This window comes from Typopeltis vanoorti, chromosome 22, assembly GCF_054136105.1.
Source record: "Typopeltis vanoorti isolate ZY-2024b chromosome 22, IOZ_Tvanoo_1.0, whole genome shotgun sequence".
Classification (NCBI taxonomy): domain Eukaryota; kingdom Metazoa; phylum Arthropoda; class Arachnida; order Uropygi; family Thelyphonidae; genus Typopeltis; species Typopeltis vanoorti.
The window spans coordinates 34,699,829-34,717,886 of NC_143570.1; the positions used below are offsets into that span (position 1 = coordinate 34,699,829).

The following is an 18,058-nucleotide window of genomic DNA, read 5'->3' on the forward strand; positions in this document are numbered from 1 at the left end:
GTAAGTATACATGATCATATAGGTATTTGGAGGTCAAGTTCGAGATAGAATACTAGTTATGATCTTCTTCTTAAGTTTTTTAATATAAAATATATTTACATCTTAAAAACAAGTTCCCTTTTGGATATTTGCAATTTCTGTTATGGAAAATTATGGATATTTTTCCCTCTTGGACCATTTTAGCTTTATTCATGTTGAACTGTTTTAATTTTCATTATGGAGAAGTTAGTTACTTTGAAAAAATTCTTTGTGGAAACAGTAAAGAATGAAATGTTTAGTAGGGTGTTACTATAGACCAGGTAATGTGGAAGTCACTGAGAAGGAAATGTTTAGACAAATTGGTCTGGTTAATAAGAAAAGGATGATCGTTATGGGCAATTTCAATTATGGTAATATAGACTGGAATGAAGAGGATAGAAGCATCAAGACGATAACAAATTTCTTGAGTTTTTAAGGGATAAATGCCTTTGGCATTATGTAACAGATGCCACAAGTGGATCAATGATCTTGGATTTGATTATCTCATCAGAAGATATTGTTATAAATGAAGTGTCACATCATCCTCCAGTTGGTGAAAGTGACCATGAAGTGATCACTTGGGTGGTGACCAGCCATATCAGGACTTATGAGAAAGGGTTATATGTGGAACTGTAAGGCAGGTGATTATATAGGCTCAAGTGTGGTGACATCCCGGAATGAGGAATTGCAAGGGAAGGAAATCAATGCTGCTTGGTCTCTACTCAGCAATTATCTGGCAGAGGCAGTGACTGAGTGTATCCCAAAGATCAGTAGATTAAATAAGGTAGGTATAAAATGAATGATGGAAGAAGTTAAGTGTGCTATTTAGAAGAAAATAGCATTGTGGTGGCGGCATAAGATGATGGAGATAATCAGTTATATGAGGAGTACAAAGAGCAGTCAAGGAAGGTGATTCAGTAAGGGTATCAAAAGTGCGATATCAGCAGTAGTTAGCAAATGATGCTAAAAGAAATCTTAAGGAGTTTTTCTGATATGTGTCCAGTAGAAGAAAGAATGATTATGGGAGGATGATGTTGGTCAGTGATAATAGGAGAATGATAAACACTAAGGAGGATATAGTAGAGATGTTAAATGAGCAGTTCATTAAAGTATTCCATCCTTGTGATTGTAACATAATGCAGAACTTGAGAGAAGTTCGAATGGGGAAAGAACCACTGATGCTGAGTGAGCAGGAGGTATATGAGCAATTGATAAACTTGATGTCAACAAGGCAATGGGATGTGATTGTATATCACTTGATATGGTTCTGCTTCATAAAAGGGGTGATAAGACTAAGGCTTGGAATTATAGGCCGGTCTGCTTGTCTGGAGTTGTGGTGAAGGTGATGGAGAAGCTATTGAGGACAAGTATTCAGAACTGGGTGGACAGCAGTAGAATTCTCTTTAATGGACAGCATGAGTTTGTGTGAATGAATGAACAATATGATGAATACATTGGACAAGGGGGATCAGTGATATACAGTAGAATATTTAGATTTTGCAAAGGCTTTTGATATATCAAAAGCCTTTGTTGGTTGAACAGCAGGAAGGAGTCATGACAAGGGGCCATCCCTGGAAGTTGCAAAACGAAACTGTGAGAAAGAGGGTGAGGAGTGGTTTCTTTGCATGGAAGGTGGTTGAACCATGGAATGCATTGCCTGTTAGACTGGTGAGAGTGAGAATGGTCAATATGTTTTTAAGGAGTGGTATGATAGACTTCGTGTTTCCTAGGAGGGACCTCCCTCGATGAGTCTTGATAGACTTGTGTTTCTTAGAAAGGACCTCCCGCGATGAGTCTTTTGACTCCATGGAGGCCCGAATAATAATAATATTACCACGTGACTGACTAGTAGTTAAATTTGAACAGATGGGGTTGGATAGTAGATAAGTGCATTGGATTGGAGATTGGCTGTCTGATAGGTATCAACAGGTTGTGTATGGTGATATCCTATAAGAGAAAGTCACTAGTGGTGTTACCCAGGATTCTGTTTTGGGGCCAATTGTTTAATTTGTATATAAATGACATTGGAAAGAACTTAAATGGTGGTATTCAGTTGTTGGCAGATGATGCAAAATTGGGGAGAGTTGAGAAATGGAGCAGATGTTTTTGCTTTGCAAGAGGACTTAAATAGACTTTCTTAATGGGTGAGTATGAGGGATTATCAGTTTAATAAAATAAATTAAAGATGCCAAGAAATTATAGCGCACCCATAGCTCAGTCAATATAGACGAAGCCCTTTGGTCGGAAAGACTTGGGTTTGATTCCTGTCAGTGACGTGAGGAACCTTTATCTGGTCTCTTTCAACTAAAGGTGAGTTAGCCGGTCTCATACAGAGGTAGGAGGTTTTTTTCACCCAGAAACTCAGGTTTTTCATCCCTCAGAACAGGCAAACCGGCCTGTTCTGAGGCATACATGGATTACTCATGAATACATCCTAGCCATATGCTGTCCCAAGCCTAGATAAAATTGGGGGGTTGGGGAAAGCAATGGTGAACTACCCTGTAAAAATCTCACCAGGAATACTTTGTGGGCAATGCCTACAAAGTCACCTATGGTTGGAAACGACTGAAAGGGAAAATCAGATCAGAAGAAATTATATTCTTGGTTTAATCCTTTATCCAAGTGAAATCAAACCAAGTTTGTGTGTGAAGTAACTTCACGACTGGACAACTCATATATAGAGGCTAATAACTTCACATCAATTGCCTTAGTATCCCATAATGCAAAACACATATTTTTACAGACATGTATAATGCTATGCATTATACATGTATGGGAAGGGTCACTACCCATACCAGTTTTGACCTTTATTGACGTCTCATCAGTGGGAGTCAGGTCCACATGTGATACTGTTGGATTCTGAATGAAGAGAAATGGAAATTGTTAATACATCATTCAGAGTCCAACATAATCTACCATTCCCTGAGCAATTTTTTTTTTTTTTTTTTTTAACTAATAGTCATGTTCATAATATGCTGTTTATGTAATTTCTTTCAAGTTATGTTAATCAATATTTATTTATTTATATTTTTTTGGATAAATTGCAGTTATGAAAACTATGCATTAAAAATATTAGTTATTTTGTGAATTTAATTCCTTTAATATAATATTAAAAAGTAATATGTGCATTTTTAATGTATCCAGGAAATTCCTTAAGATAACTCTTGATTGGCTGCTATGAGAAATTATGTTATTTTTAGCTAGCATGTGCCTTAGTGTGTGTTACTGTACAGGACGCACAAAGCCAGTTGGATATAAACAAAACCAGTTAGAACCAGATTTTGGCGGAAAAGGAGAGTAGGATTTGATAAGCAGGACATGAAAAAGAGACAAACACACACGGAAGTAGGGAAGCAAGCAAGAAAGGTGGCCGATTAACATGGCATAAATGGAATAATAAGGACTGGGAATCGCTTGGTACTTTGACTTACCTTTTTCGGAGTTCTAATCTTATTGTAATTTCCTATCGCCTTGCAGTAGAATAATGCAGGACAAGGGATAATAAGAATAGAAAGAAATTGGAAGTTAAGTTAAACCAGTGAAAAAGGATATATTCTCCCAAGTCTGTTAATCAGTTAAGGAAACAGAAGATTCTTTTAAGTTTATGTAGTCTCAAAGTGATAGTCAACAAGAATTTTAAGTGTGTTCATAGGATTCTCGATGTGAAGAAGCTATACTGCTTATGCCGGTAAGATTATTTTTTCTATGCCTAGTGTGAAGTAGCGAACATAATTTAATCCTTATCGCTGTATTTATCTATTCAAGATTGAATGTGTAATGTAGTGAGACATTTCCATCTTGACGTCCCAAATATTGTTCCATTTAGATTAATGGAACAATAGGGTAAACGGCCCCGCCTACTCCCTATACGGGAACAAATAGGCGTTAGCTGATTTTTTTTTTTTTTTTTTTTGATTAATGGTTCAAGACTGAAAGTGTGATATAAAGAAGCCTGTTGTAAAAACTTAATATAATACTGGATACTGAAATCTCTGCAAACTGTTCTGCTAGGTTGATAGAACTTTGAAATCTTCAATTGGATGCCTAATGGTATACATTTTATAACTGTTCTGAATAGTTAAACTGAGTTGATATTTAAACTATATTGAATAATAATAACTTTGATAAGAGTGAAGTTGTGATAAGAATCCTTGATAATAAGAAGAATATAATCTGTAAGATAAGTTCTAATCGTAATTATTATGCTCAGCTGAGTAGTTTGCTAGTATCTCAGCTGAGCATAATAATTACGATTATTGTTTAACTGTATTTTCCCAACTAGAAATCTTTGCTTTGATGTAAATTTATGTGACACTGCATTAAATAATTTTATTTGAATTGAATCTTGTATTTGCCTGATTTCTTTATTGTACCACTCATTAAAATAATTTGAATCTTAGCTGGAACCCTATATAATAAAGAGAATCTCGGCCTAAAATTAAGTTAGTAATAATATAGATTGGTTGATGGTTGATTCCTCAACATTGCTCATGCAAATTTGAACATAGAGTGACGCAGTTAAAAATAAATATTCTCTGTGTTCGAATGAGGAGTCAGTCAACAACTAGAATACACATCGGAGTAGAAAGTAGGTTCGAACAATACTAAGGTTGAAGTAATGCAATGTCAGTTTAATGTTGCAAAGTAAAGTTTTAAAATTTGGGAAACAAAGAATGGATGCAGAGTATAGGATTGATGGGATAATTTGGAGGAGATAAAGATGGGAGTTATGATGGATACGGACTTCAAATTTTGTAGGCATTTGCTAAAATTGTGAGAATGGCACAGTGGATTATGGGAATAATGCAGAGAATACTGACTTGTAAAAGTAAGAATGTTTTGATTCCATTCTACAAGACTTTGATCGATCTGCATATGGATTTGGTATCCAGGTTTTCAAAAGGATGATGAGATTTTGGAGATGGTGTAGAGACGATTGACTAAATTGGTTTCTGGTCACTGGAATGTTGATTATGAGGACAGATTTAGAGAAAGGAAATTACTGAGCCTATTGGATAGAAGGAAGATGGGAGACATGATTAAAACATAAATTGGTAAGGGGTAATTACCAGATTAGCATGGATGAGATTTTTCATAGAATATCTGGAGACAAGGGTAGAACTAGAGACCATACCTGGAAACTGAATAAGGTGGGTGTGAGGGGTGAGGAGTAGATTTTTTGCATGGAGAGTGGTGGGAATTGGAATGCATTGCCTGTGAGTGTGGTGAGTACAGGGAGAGTGAATGCATTTAGGTCAAGGTACGATGAGCTGTGCATGTGAAAGTGGGACCTCCCACAAAGAGTCTGTTGATGCCATGGAGGTCTGTTGATAATAATATTAATAATAATAAAATGTCTTTAACGACAGAAGCACTATTCTAAACTCAGCAGGCATAAGCCATATCACTAAATTGAATAAAAAAAAAATAGTATGAAGAATAAACAGTCATGGCACTCACCTTAATAAGATGTATGGCCTCCTTTCACTGCTATGACTGCAACAATCCAATGGGGCATGCTCTCCACAAGCATACAGTAGGAATCAGTGGTAATTTTAGACCTCCTTCCTGTAGGCATGTAATAAGGTCCTGGACTGTTTTGGGGTGGATGTCCCTTGACCTTACCTGATGCTCTAGTTCTTCCCACAGATGCTCATTAGAGTTCAGATCAGGGCTCTGTGAAGGCCAATTAATGTGGTGACGTTCATGTCCACAAGCCATGCAGTTACAGCATCAACCTTATGATACAGTGCATTATCTTGCTAAAAGAGTCGACAGTCAGTTCTGTAGAAAAACCACAAAGTTGGAAGCATTGTATTGTGTAGAATGTACAATTACCTCTCAGAGTTCAATGTTTCTGGCACTACAAACAGATCTGAGGCCAAACCAGGAAAAACAGGACCATACCATCATACTGCCACCTTCAAATTTCACTCTGGTAAGAAACGTTCACAGGCATCTGCCACACCTACACTCTGCTCTCTACCATCTGCTTGTTAGAGGGCATGGTGTGATTTGTTGTTCAATAACACAGCTCTCTAAGTTTTTGCTTTCCCACTGTACATGCTTTTTGCACCACCAAAGACAATGCAGCATGGTGCTTCAGGTAATAATGTGGGGCTTGCATATTGCGGTTCTACCATGGAAAAACCATGTTGTGAGCCTTTGTTTTGAATGATTTTGTGCAGATTTCTGTTCCAGTTGATGCCTAGAACTTTGCATTCAAAGTGTCAGCTGACGAGTGGCAGTTTTTGCATATTATCTTTCGTAGCACCCTACAGTCATGTTCAGTGAGTGTGGTGGGTTGTCCACTGTGGGTAGCACTTGCAGTTGACTCCTTGCACTTTCATCTTGATATGGTATCACTGACTGTTGACCTGAGATGGCCCAATTTGTCAACAATTTGCTGAACAGATAGGCCTGCAACATGGCATCCTATGACAATGTGTCTTTCAAACTGTCTCAGTTTCCTTCTCACAGCCATTTCACCTGAACACAGTTGCACTGACTTACACTACAAAACATGTCACTTGTTACATAGCATGATGCACCTTGCCCATGGAGGTGTCTGTTGACTTCTTTCCAAGCAGTGTATGAATGTTTTCTGCAATAAAAAATAATAATCCTTTCCTGTAACACTTAGGCAAATTGTTTCCTCAGGTAGTACTTAATTGTTATCACCAAAACTTTTCATGAACATAAAAATAACAGTACATGAAAGTAAGTATACAACTCATTTTATTCTTCTAAAATCCTGAAAATAAGTATTGATCAGTGAATTATTAAATTTCAAATGTTTGAATATGATGCAAACCTGGAAGCAAATGCTAGCATTGCATAAAAATGCAATGCTAACATTTTGTTTAAATAAAAAGAAAACTGAACTTTAATTTTAGTCTTCTGTTTTGTTATGATGTAATATCATATGTAAAGTATTAAGACCTGAACAATACTAATTATTTACTCTGCACATAAAAACACAGTGAGCTGTGTAACATTCAATATCATTTTCATATATGATATTCAATGAATGTGATGTTCTTAATGAATATATTGATATGAAATGAATATGATTCATTAAGAAAAATTATGTAGACAGCTACAGTGTTAGAGCAAAACTTTAGTTTAATATAAACCAAAATGAACACTCGACATTTTGACCTTCATATCAAGGTCATCATCTGGAGCATACACATATATACATTGATATGAAGGTCAAAATATCGAGTGTTCATTTTGGTTTATATTAAACTAAAGTTTTGCTCTAACACGGTGGCTGTCTCCATAATTTTTCATAATGTATCACATTCATTTCATATCAATATATTCATTAAGAACATCACATTCATAGAATATCATATATGAAAATGATATTGAATGTTACACAGCTCACTGTGTTTTTATGTGCAAGCAAATAATTAGTATCGTTTAGGTCTTAGTACTTTACATATGATATTACATCACAACAAAACAGAAGACTAAAATTAAAGTTCAGTTTTCTTTTTATTTAAACAAAATGTTAGCATTGCATTTTTATACACTATACAAAATGCATGCATATGCTGAAAGCTAGCATGTGCTTCCAGGTTTGCATCATATTCAAACATTTGAAATTTAATAATTCACTGATCAATACCTTATTTTCAGGATTTTAGAAGAATAAAATGAGTTGTATACTTACTTTCATGTTGTGTTTCATGGACTGTTATGTTTGTGTTCATGAAAGAAACAAGCTGCACTACAATCTACATGGTTTGCTAAAATTACTGACCAACTGTTACAACAATTATTGGCCTGACCTCTCGTGAGAAGAAAAAAAAACTTACTACATCAAAGCTAGAGTCCTGTTATTATTATCTATTAGGTTACAAAATTAAATTGGGCTGGAGAGCAACATGTTTATATATATATATATACACACAGTCGGGTCTCTTTTTATGCTGTAGATACGTTCCACAGAAAACCGCATATAAAAAATCACACAAAAAAGGCCTAACTTACGTTAAAAAATCAGGGATACGTTCCATAATTTTCTAAAACCGCATAAAACCACGCCAATGAATTAAAATAAACCTAAAATCGCATAAAAAAGTTTATGAAAATGGAAAATAATAATGCCTAAGTTTGTTTTAGCTTTATTCATTTAATTTTATTGAAAAGTGACAAGTTTTTTTTTTTTGCATTTTGTCAATTATCATTGCTATTAGACAATATTCGGCAACATTTATGAACTGGTGCAAAGTCACTTTCATCACCAGAAGAGATAGTCAGCACATCAGATCTGTATGGTAAAGGCAATGGTTCTTCACAAACAGAATTAGCTTCACCCTCGTTCTGTGCTGATTTTTTTCTTCTGACAATGTAATCGGTGATTAAACTTTGCAATGATGATTTCACTAATTTTTTATACAGCTCACGATATCCAGACATACAGTCCTTCAGTTCATGTTGGAATTTAAAGGCTCGTTCAGAATTTGTGTCATTAACAAGAAAATGATTTTCCAATTTATTGCACAGTTCAAGACCTTCTCGAATTATATTTGCAGTGAGGGGGGAGAGGTTTTTCTTCCGCTTCACTATCGTTTTCTGGATCTTTGCCGATATCCAATAATATCATCGTCATTTAAGCTATTATCCACGTGCTTGTTTCAAAACCGTAGTGCCGTGATTTTTTAAAAGTAATAGGCCTCGAGATTTAAATTTTAATATGAATAAGAGACAAGGAACTTTGTTTAATTGTAGTGTTAAGAAATCTCTTATTGAAGGTGTTTATGACGCAACAGATAGTGATTCATCCACTTCAGCCTACAAAGCAATCTCCAGGTTGTACAAAGGGAGGGAAAAACTATCAGCACACAGGAGGAAAAGTCTGCATTCCCTCGTAAGTACTTATAATATTATTATTAATTTTTGGTGATCAGAATGGGATATGTCAGTGAAAATCAGCACAAATTAATTTAATGTTTATGTTTAATTAATTATTCATTAATTAATGATCAATTATTAATTCATATTAATAAATCAGCTAAATTCACAATTAATTATTAATTAATATATCACAAAATAACCAAGGTGTTCCATGAAAATTTCAGGAATTGTGAAGTGTTCCATCATAGGAAAAGTTTGGAAAACGCTGGATTACTGTATTATCGGAATGGATTCTCCTTCTGTTGACATGCGCAGAAGTGTCGAAAGGTCTCGTATCTGTGGGTGTGCTATACCACATAACTCTAAATCCGCATAAAAAAGATCTGCATAAAATGAGACCCGAGTGTGTGTGTGTATATAAAACTATGTGATTTTACCTGTAAATTTCAACCAATTGATATGGAATAGTTTCCAATAAAAGCTGAAAATTGCTTAAAGTCCTCAAGTATACTGGAAACCAAGTAGGCTGAATATGTGCCATCCAAATTCTTGGAATTTTTATGTCACCATTATTGTTGAGATTAGGGTGGTTAATCAGAATTTCACAGGCTTCTTTAAATTTTCTTTCATATTGGGTTTTTGTATGATGTAAAGAGCAGGTACTTTTCCAATCAATTTGGTGTAGGGTGTTCAGAGTGTGATCTGAGAGGCCTGCTTCACCAAAATTGCTGTATTTAATGTGTCTTTTGTGTTCTTTTTTTTTTTACGTAGGAGGATTGTACGTCTAGTTTCACCAATATAAGGTAAGTTGTAGATGCAATAAACTCCAGGATCCTTTCCTCCCATGTGCCAATGGGAGGAGAGGATCCTTAGAGGAGTTGAATATGTTTTTTAATTTTATAGGTGGTTTAAAAGTGGCATTAAGATTATAATGATGTAGGATTGTATTGATTTTCTTTGATAACCCTTTAATGTATGGAATGGCTATAGTTTTACTGTAATTTATATTCTTTTTTGATGAAGTTTTGTGAAGAACTTTATTAATAGTATTTTTGTTATAACCATTATTTATAAATGTGTTGCTGATAATCTTTAATTCTTGTTTAAAAGCTTTTTGATTGGAGCAAATTGTTATAGCTCTGTTTTTAAGGGTGTTAAATGACTCCAGATTTTTGCAATGGGTGGTGATATGAGTTAGCATGCATATATTAACCAGTATGTGTCGGTTTGTGGTAAACCGTGAAGGTTAGACTGCCTGAGGGAAGAAGTGTGACCAGTGTATTTAGGAACGGGAGTGAGTTCTGATTTTCAATTTCAATAGTAAATTGTGTGCAGTCATGTTGTTTGTTCAGGTGGCTAAGGAATGTGTTTAAAGTTTGTTGACCTCCAAAGAGGGAAAGTTATTTTATGGCCACCCTATATATATGGGTATGCTCCAGATGATGACCTTTCACTGTGTAAGCATGCAAGAATGGAAATGAATATATTGATATGAAATGAATATGATAGTCTTAATGAATATATTGATATGAAATGAATATGATATTCTTAATATCATACCTTTCCACACTGAAAATCTCAAAAAGAGATAATTTCATTTTCCATAATTTACAGTTTTATCTATTATCTGAACATCACATCCATACTTCATTTCCAAAACATCCAAAAATCAGTCATTCCTGTTTTTCTGCTTGCACTTTTATCTTTTATCTGAATATTGAATTCATAGGAGGATTGTTTGAAAAATTTTGTTAAAAAAAATAAGCTAAACACATTTTTTTTGGAAAAATATCATCTTTATTTTTCAACATAGTCTCCATTGAGGTCTGCACATTTGGTCCAACTAGTGTTCAACTTTTTCATCTCATCTAAAAAGTGGGATTTGTCAAATTGTGCAAAATAGTCATTGACAGCCTTGATGACATCTTCGTTTTGAAGAAAAATTTTTCCCACTGAGCCAAATTTTTAAGTTTGGGAACAAGAAGAAGTCACTCAGGACCAAGTCCGGAGAATAAAGTGGATGTGGAACCAATTCAAACTTTAATTCATGCCATTTGCCGATGTGTGGGATGGTGCATTTCATGAAAGAGCACTTTTTTGTATGCCAATCTTGGCTGTTTTTTCTTCAGTTCTTCTTTTAAACACTCCAACAATGAAGCATAATAGATTGTCTGTTATTGTCTTATCCTTTTCCAAATAGTCTATCATGATAATTCCTTGGGAATCCCAAAAAACAGTGGCCATCACCTTCCCAGCTGACAAAATGGTCTTCACTTTTTTTGGTGCTCTTTCACTGGGCATTGTCCATTGTTTTGACTGCTTCTTGGGCTCAGGCATGTAGTGGTGGTGGATCCAAGTTTCGTCTACAGTCAGAAATCGATGCAAAAAATCCTTTGAATTATGATTTAACATTGCCAAACACTGCGTTGAAATGTCTTTTCCCATGTGTTTTTGATTGACAGTCAACAATCGTGGCACCCATCGCTCACACAGCATTTTTACAGGCAATTTTTTGTGCAGGATATTATACACCCATTTAGTTGAGATGCCTGCAGTCTCGCTCACTTTCGCTTGGTGGTCTTCCATAACGACACTATGGAATTTGTCAATCATTTCCTTCATAGTGACCTCAGTCGGACGTCCGGAGCGCACTTCATCTTCGATAGACTTACAACCAAAAATAAATAGTCTTTATTGCTGGTGCAGAATCCCCATGAACTGCATCTAACCCAGCTTTGATCTGCGTGGCCATCCACTTCATCAAATAAAAGTGTTTTATCACTACATGAACTCGTTTCTTCTCAATTTTTATGAAAAATGTGAACACAGTCATTTTAAATGTTTGCCAAACAAGAACTATGCATCACATGTGGCTAAAATTTTCCAAGGGTCATGAAAAAGATGATACATGTCGACACTGGTATGAATGAACGAATTGTGTTGCAATCTGTTGGAAATTTATGAAACTTTTCAAACAACCCTCGTATCTCATATTTAAAAGTTCAAAAGTTAGTCATTCAGTATTTGCAATTTAATTATTTGGATGTCAAATTCATACACATAACATTGGAAAAGTCAGAAAATCAGTTGTATTGTCAGAGAAAGACACACACAATCAGTATCATAAAATTCCAATCACTGATTTTTGCAGTGTATATTTTAAGTTTTAATAATTATATGAACATCATGCCTGTACTTAATATTGTAAAAGTCTGAAGATATCATTGTGCCATCATTATTTACTGCTTTTTGCCCATTATTTACCCTCCCCCCCCTCAAATCAAATTTAAGACAATCTCCTACAGAACCAAAGGGAACAGCTGTTATGAAACTAACTGTAAAGTGTCTGTAAAAAAAAAAATTAGTAAGAATTATGGAAATTTTTTTATTTTTATTAATCATGTAGTGTCACTTTGTTTTTTATTTATAGTGCCTGTTCCTGTAAAAAAAAATCTTAAGATTAGTAAATTTTCCCTGGTGTCTCTTCCTGTATATCCGTATGAAAGTCTAGATGCTTATGAATTAGTGAAAGCTGTATTATTGAAAGTAAGACTTTATTTTTTCTTCTTGGTAGATTTTAAAATTTGACACACACATACACATATATATATAACTTTAAATTTTTCAGGAAATGACAACATACACTAAAATATTAATTAAAAAACTTTAATCAATACCTTCCTATATTTCGGCAATGTTACATTGCCATCTTCTGAGAACATAAAACTATGATATGTGCATGCAGGCACTAACAACAAGCAAATGAGGCTGAAGAAGGCAACTGACGTTGGTTCTAGAGTCCTAAAGATGCCCCCCCCTGCCTAGCAGGCCAAATTGGGTTGTCTTGTCTGTTGGGTTGATGTTCTAAGAATGCAAGCTTCCTAAATTTGGTGAGATTTGGGAAATTTTTTAGAGCTGAGGCTGATTCCAAGAACAATCTTTCATATTTATATTTGTAGTAAAGTGTAATAAGGTGTAGTAAAGTGGCTTTCTTCCAGCATATTCTGTGGTGGATATCTAGTGCATGGTTCACATGTCCTGAGTGGCTGTATTGGTGAAACTGGATGTAGTCTTTGTGTTTGGAAATCCTGATATTAGCTGTCCTGCCTGTTTGGCTGTAGTAGGACAGTTTACAGCTGCAAGGGACCTGGTATACTCCAGGTAGGGATAGTGGCTGGTCTTTGGTGGAGCAGATAAGGGATGCAAAATTGCTTATGCATATATCATAGTTTTATGTTTCCAGAAGATGGCAATGTAACATTGCCGAAATATAGGAAGGTATTGATTAAAGTTCATCCATTTGTTTGAAAAATAAAAGATGATTTTTAACCTGCTTACCTTCACATGTGCTTCATCATTTAATTGAAAGGTTGTATTTTCCCTTCAACCTTATGGCTGGTGGGTTAGCAGTATGCTACTATACTAGAAAGATGATTGTGAAGGAAGATGGTTCCCCATTGCCTTCCTTGCCATACTACAGTATTTATGACTGTAACCATGTGTGTTCACAGGACCAGTTTGTGCTTGTTTTGAGGGATGAAAAACCCAATTTACTTGGAGGGAAAAAAAACCTGAAAGGTAAACACTGCATAAAAGTTGGTATTCAGGTGTACATGTCCCCCCCCCCTGGGGGGGTTCCAGGGGTCACATAGACCTCCCTAGTTAGAATATATTGATATCACTTAAGGCATCATATTATGAATATTGACGAAGACCAACAAAATATTTGAATTAGACTTTCAGCACAGTTAATCCACAGGAATTTACACATTTCATTGCTGATTCTCTAAACACAACCTCTGTAATTATGAGTGAATGCCAAAAAAATTCATCATCATAACCTATGATGAACATCTGCTGATTTAGGATACATCAGAAAGAAAAGATCTTCCTAATCCATGTAGATACAGCACAGGTAATTTGTTAATGAAAGTTTATTTTATTAGCTCTTTCATTTCCCTTCTGGCATTCCTCTTCAGATGTCTAAACTTCATTTTCTCTCTTCTTCATGCCATTGTTCTGTCAACTATAACATCCTAAAAATTAAAGAAAGATCACATGGGAGGAAGGAAATGGAATTTATACATCTACTAAGAGATAGCTACTTGAGGCAGCATATGATGGAGGGGACCAGGGGTGTGAGAATATTGGACTTAGTCACAGGATCAGAAGAGCTATCCACAACCAAGGCGACCACATTAACTCCGGTTGGTGAAAGGTACCATGTGGTCTTGACTTGGGTGATTATACAACATGAGGAATATTCTATCAAGAAGGGGTAATGTAGAACTACAAGGCAAGTGATTATAACAAGCTTAGGAAGAAACTTAAAGCACTGCAGGGTAAGGATGTTCCTAGTGCATGGGAGATAGTTAGCATCGTCTAGAGCAGAGTTTCCCAATCTTTTTGATGTCGCATACCCCCTATAGCGAATGCTAACATGTCGCGGACCCCCTGTAGCGAATGTTAATATGTTGCGGACCCCCTGTAACGAATGTTAATTCACTGTGGTCCCCATAAAATCCAAAATGGAAATTTTTTATATTTTACATATCGTAAAGATGAAGTAATAAATTAAAATTTTACAACACTAAATGTGTCATTTATGACAATGCAATGCTGTTAGAAATGGAGATATTTGGAAGAATATGAACATATCAATTAGGCCAGGTGTAAGCAACATGTAAGATTATTAAGACATGTAAGAGCAGCATTTAATGAAAATAAACTATCCCGTGGACACCCTTTGAATTACTCGCGGACCCTAGGTTGGGAAACATTGGTCTAGAGGAAACAATATTAAATTATATACCTAAGTTTAATCAGTTAATCAATAGGGTTAATCAGATAGGAGTTAGATAGATGAATAATATCATTAAGCACAAGTTGCAGAAGAAGAGCTGTGGAGGAAATACAAAGAGAAAGGTGACCAGCATGGCAAAGAAGGCAAAATCAAATTATGAGAAGAATCTAGCCGAGCAGGTAAAAGAAATCCCAAAGAGTTCTTTTGTTATGTGGCAATTAAGAGGAACAATGACTATGGAAGATTAATCTTAATAAGTGATGATGGTCACAAGGTGACAGAAGCAAATAAAATAGTCGAGTTACTGAGAGATCACTTTTCAAGGGTATAACATCCTAGTGAGGTTACTGTTTTAACATATGTGACAGACACTAATGCAGGAACAGAGGTGGATGAATTGGAGGTTCTTAGGTGTGGGATTAGATGGGATATCAGATTAGCTTTTGCGAGAATGTGCAAAGGAACTGGCATTGTATCCAACTGGGCTCTTTAATTTAAGTCTCAGCTCTGGTAGAGTTTCAGAGGAGTGGAAATAGGGCAAAATAATTTCAAAAGGGAGGTTCTAAGACTGCAGTTGAAAATTCAAGAATGGGTGGATAAAAATATGATACTGTATTAGGGGCAATATGGCTTTGTGAAGGGTTGGTCATGCTCTAGTAATTTACTATATTTTTATAAAACAGAGTAACAGCAGTTGGATTAAGGAAATGGCTACATGATGATTCTGCTGGATTTTGCAAAGGCATTTGACAGAATACCACATGGAACTATGTTATGCAAATTAGAACAAATGGGGATGGATATGGCACTGGTTAAGTGGATAAGAGGGTGGCTGCTGGACAGATATCAAAAAGTGGTATATGGAGAGGCAGAATCAAGGTAAAAACAGGTGACCAGTGGTTTGCTGCAAGATTTGGTGCTGTGGCTATTGCTATTTAATTTGTATATAAATGATGTAGAAAATAACCTGAAAGGAAACATTCAGTTGTTTGCTGATGATGCAAAATTAGGTAGAGTAATAGTTAATCAAGGAGATGTGGAGAGCTTGCAGGATGATTTACATGAGATGTCAGTATGGGCAAAAGATAATGGGTATCAGTTTAATGTGGAGAAATGTAAAGTTATGCATTTTGGGATAAATAGATTACAAGCCATGTATCACATTGATGTCACTATAAATGAAGCTAGAAATTTAGGGATAATGGTAGACAGAGAGTTAAAGTTTAGAGGACATGTTGCTAAGGTTGGGCATAAGATTACTTTGCTATTGAAGAACACATTAAGAAGTAGAAATAAGAAAGTTGTTATTCCTCTTTAGAAGACCTTGATACATTCATGTCTTGATTACTGTGCTCAAGTCTGGTCTCCTGGATTTCTTTGGTATGAGGAAGCAGTGAAGAAGAAGATTCAGAGGTGAGTGACAATCCACACACACACACACACACACACACACACACACACACACACACACACACACACACACACACACACACACACACACACACCTTTGTCCCTATGACAAGGGTGTGTGTGTTGATTGCAGAAATTCGTTGATAGGAGAAAAAGAGGGGATATAATAGATACATTTAAGTTGCTGTTAAAGATTTTTGTAGGATTAATGCAAGGGAAATGTTTCAGCTCTTGGCTGGAGGGACCAGATCAAGGGCTATCCCTGGAAGTTGAATAAGGGTGTGGTTAGTAAGAGTATGAGGACTGGATTTTTTTTTGCTTGGAGAGTTGTGAATGAGTGGAATGGGTTGTCACAATCAGTTGTGAGTGCTTTATCTGTTAATAGGTTCATTTGTTTGGGTCTCCTGTGATGAATCTTCGGAGTCTATGGAGGCGTACTTATAATAATAATAACAACTTGTCATTGCATAGGGTCCTGTGGAGTGAGGACATTAGAAAGTTGCCAGTATTCTTCCACATGAAAAAATAGATGAGAAAGAACTACAATACTTACTTATTTGCAAGTAAAATTTACAGTACATAAAAGACAATTCAACTTAAAGATATACACAACAGAACATGAATATTCAGAATTTAGAGGTCAATCTGGAACTGTGCACTCAGCCAAATTTCTTGTTGAACATAGTCAATCCAGTTGCAAGAATACAAAAAGATGTTGCACAGTTTTTTGTTTCACCATGCTTGCAGATATTTGAATGCTTCATTTCACTTCATCTTTTGAGGCTGTGTCTGGATTTTTCATCTATGGGCATAACCTAATCAGGTTCTTCCAAGTATTTCAGGCTAGATGTTTGCAAGGTAGTAGTTCCACAAAGTGTTAGCTTGGTGGTTGCTACTGCTTTAGTGAGTGGTACCATAGATATTATCTGACTGGATTTTATCATACGCTGGAAGCTGTTGGAAGTGGTCTTTCATTGGAACAGTTCTTCTTTGCTGGGTTTTCTATAAACAGAAAAAGATAATGAACCATTAGGAAAGCATGTGACAAGTGTATCTAGGAAGGGCAAACAGTCGTTGGATTCCTGTAAACATCTCGCAAAAGATTGTGCAGTTTGATTTCATATTCAGTTTGAGTCATTATCACTGTAGCATTACCTTTATCAGCTTTGGTTATTACAATATCATTATTATTGTATAACCTTTTTTGTGGCACATTCCTTTTGTGGGGTTCAGATTTGGTTAAAATGTTAGCCACATCCAAATGAATGTTATTAGTTATAACTGAAGGCTGGTTATTTCACATGGAAAGTGAAGATATACAAATAACTAAATAGATGGGACAGCTATCCCCCCCCCCAAAAAAAAAACCTTAGCCAATTTCTACTTAGAACACCTAGAAAACCAAGCAATTAATATAGCTACTCTCAAACCAGCAGTTTCACTGGGCTGTGTTGATGTATTTTACAGTTTGACTGCATGGTCTAGACCAGTGCTTCCCAAACTTATGGATGCCAAGGCCCCTTTTGGAAAAATTAAAATATTTCACTGCCCCATCGAAAAATAATTGTAATATGGACATATATTATTATAATATTTATTGTATTTATATTTAATACAATTTATATTCAAGATTTTGCATTTGTAATCTTTTTTGTGCTTCTTAATACCTTTGAAATGAAACTTATATGAATAAGCATATATTTACTAATATTCATTAAGCGCCAAAATATGCAAGAAGCAAAATTTGTGAACCAACACCAATGTGTGATTTTTTTTCCATTAAAATTTAAAAAAGAACAAAAAAGAAATAATAAAAATTAAATACGTTTCTTCTAAGATTAAAAAAAAATCTACTTAGTCTTAAAGCATTTCAAATTTGTTTTCATTATTCCCCCCCCAACAAAACTTAGTCCCCAAGGGGGCTGTGGTCCACAGTTTGGGAAGCTCTGGTCTAGACAC

At 35.4% G+C, this 18,058-nt stretch overlaps 1 protein-coding gene across 7 annotated transcripts in view; it reads left to right on the forward strand.

Moving 5' to 3' along the window:
* The window catches only part of LOC150094297 (protein mono-ADP-ribosyltransferase PARP4-like), an 879,331-nt gene that overhangs the window by 42,330 nt on the left and 818,943 nt on the right, over nt 1–18,058 (forward strand). For all 7 annotated transcript variants that reach the window (XM_090411811.1, XM_090411815.1, XM_090411816.1 and 4 more), the window contains exon 4: nt 12,317–12,432. In XM_090411811.1, the coding sequence (XP_090267937.1) occupies nt 12,317–12,432 (116 nt within the window). The remainder of the gene's footprint in view (nt 1–12,316; nt 12,433–18,058) is intronic.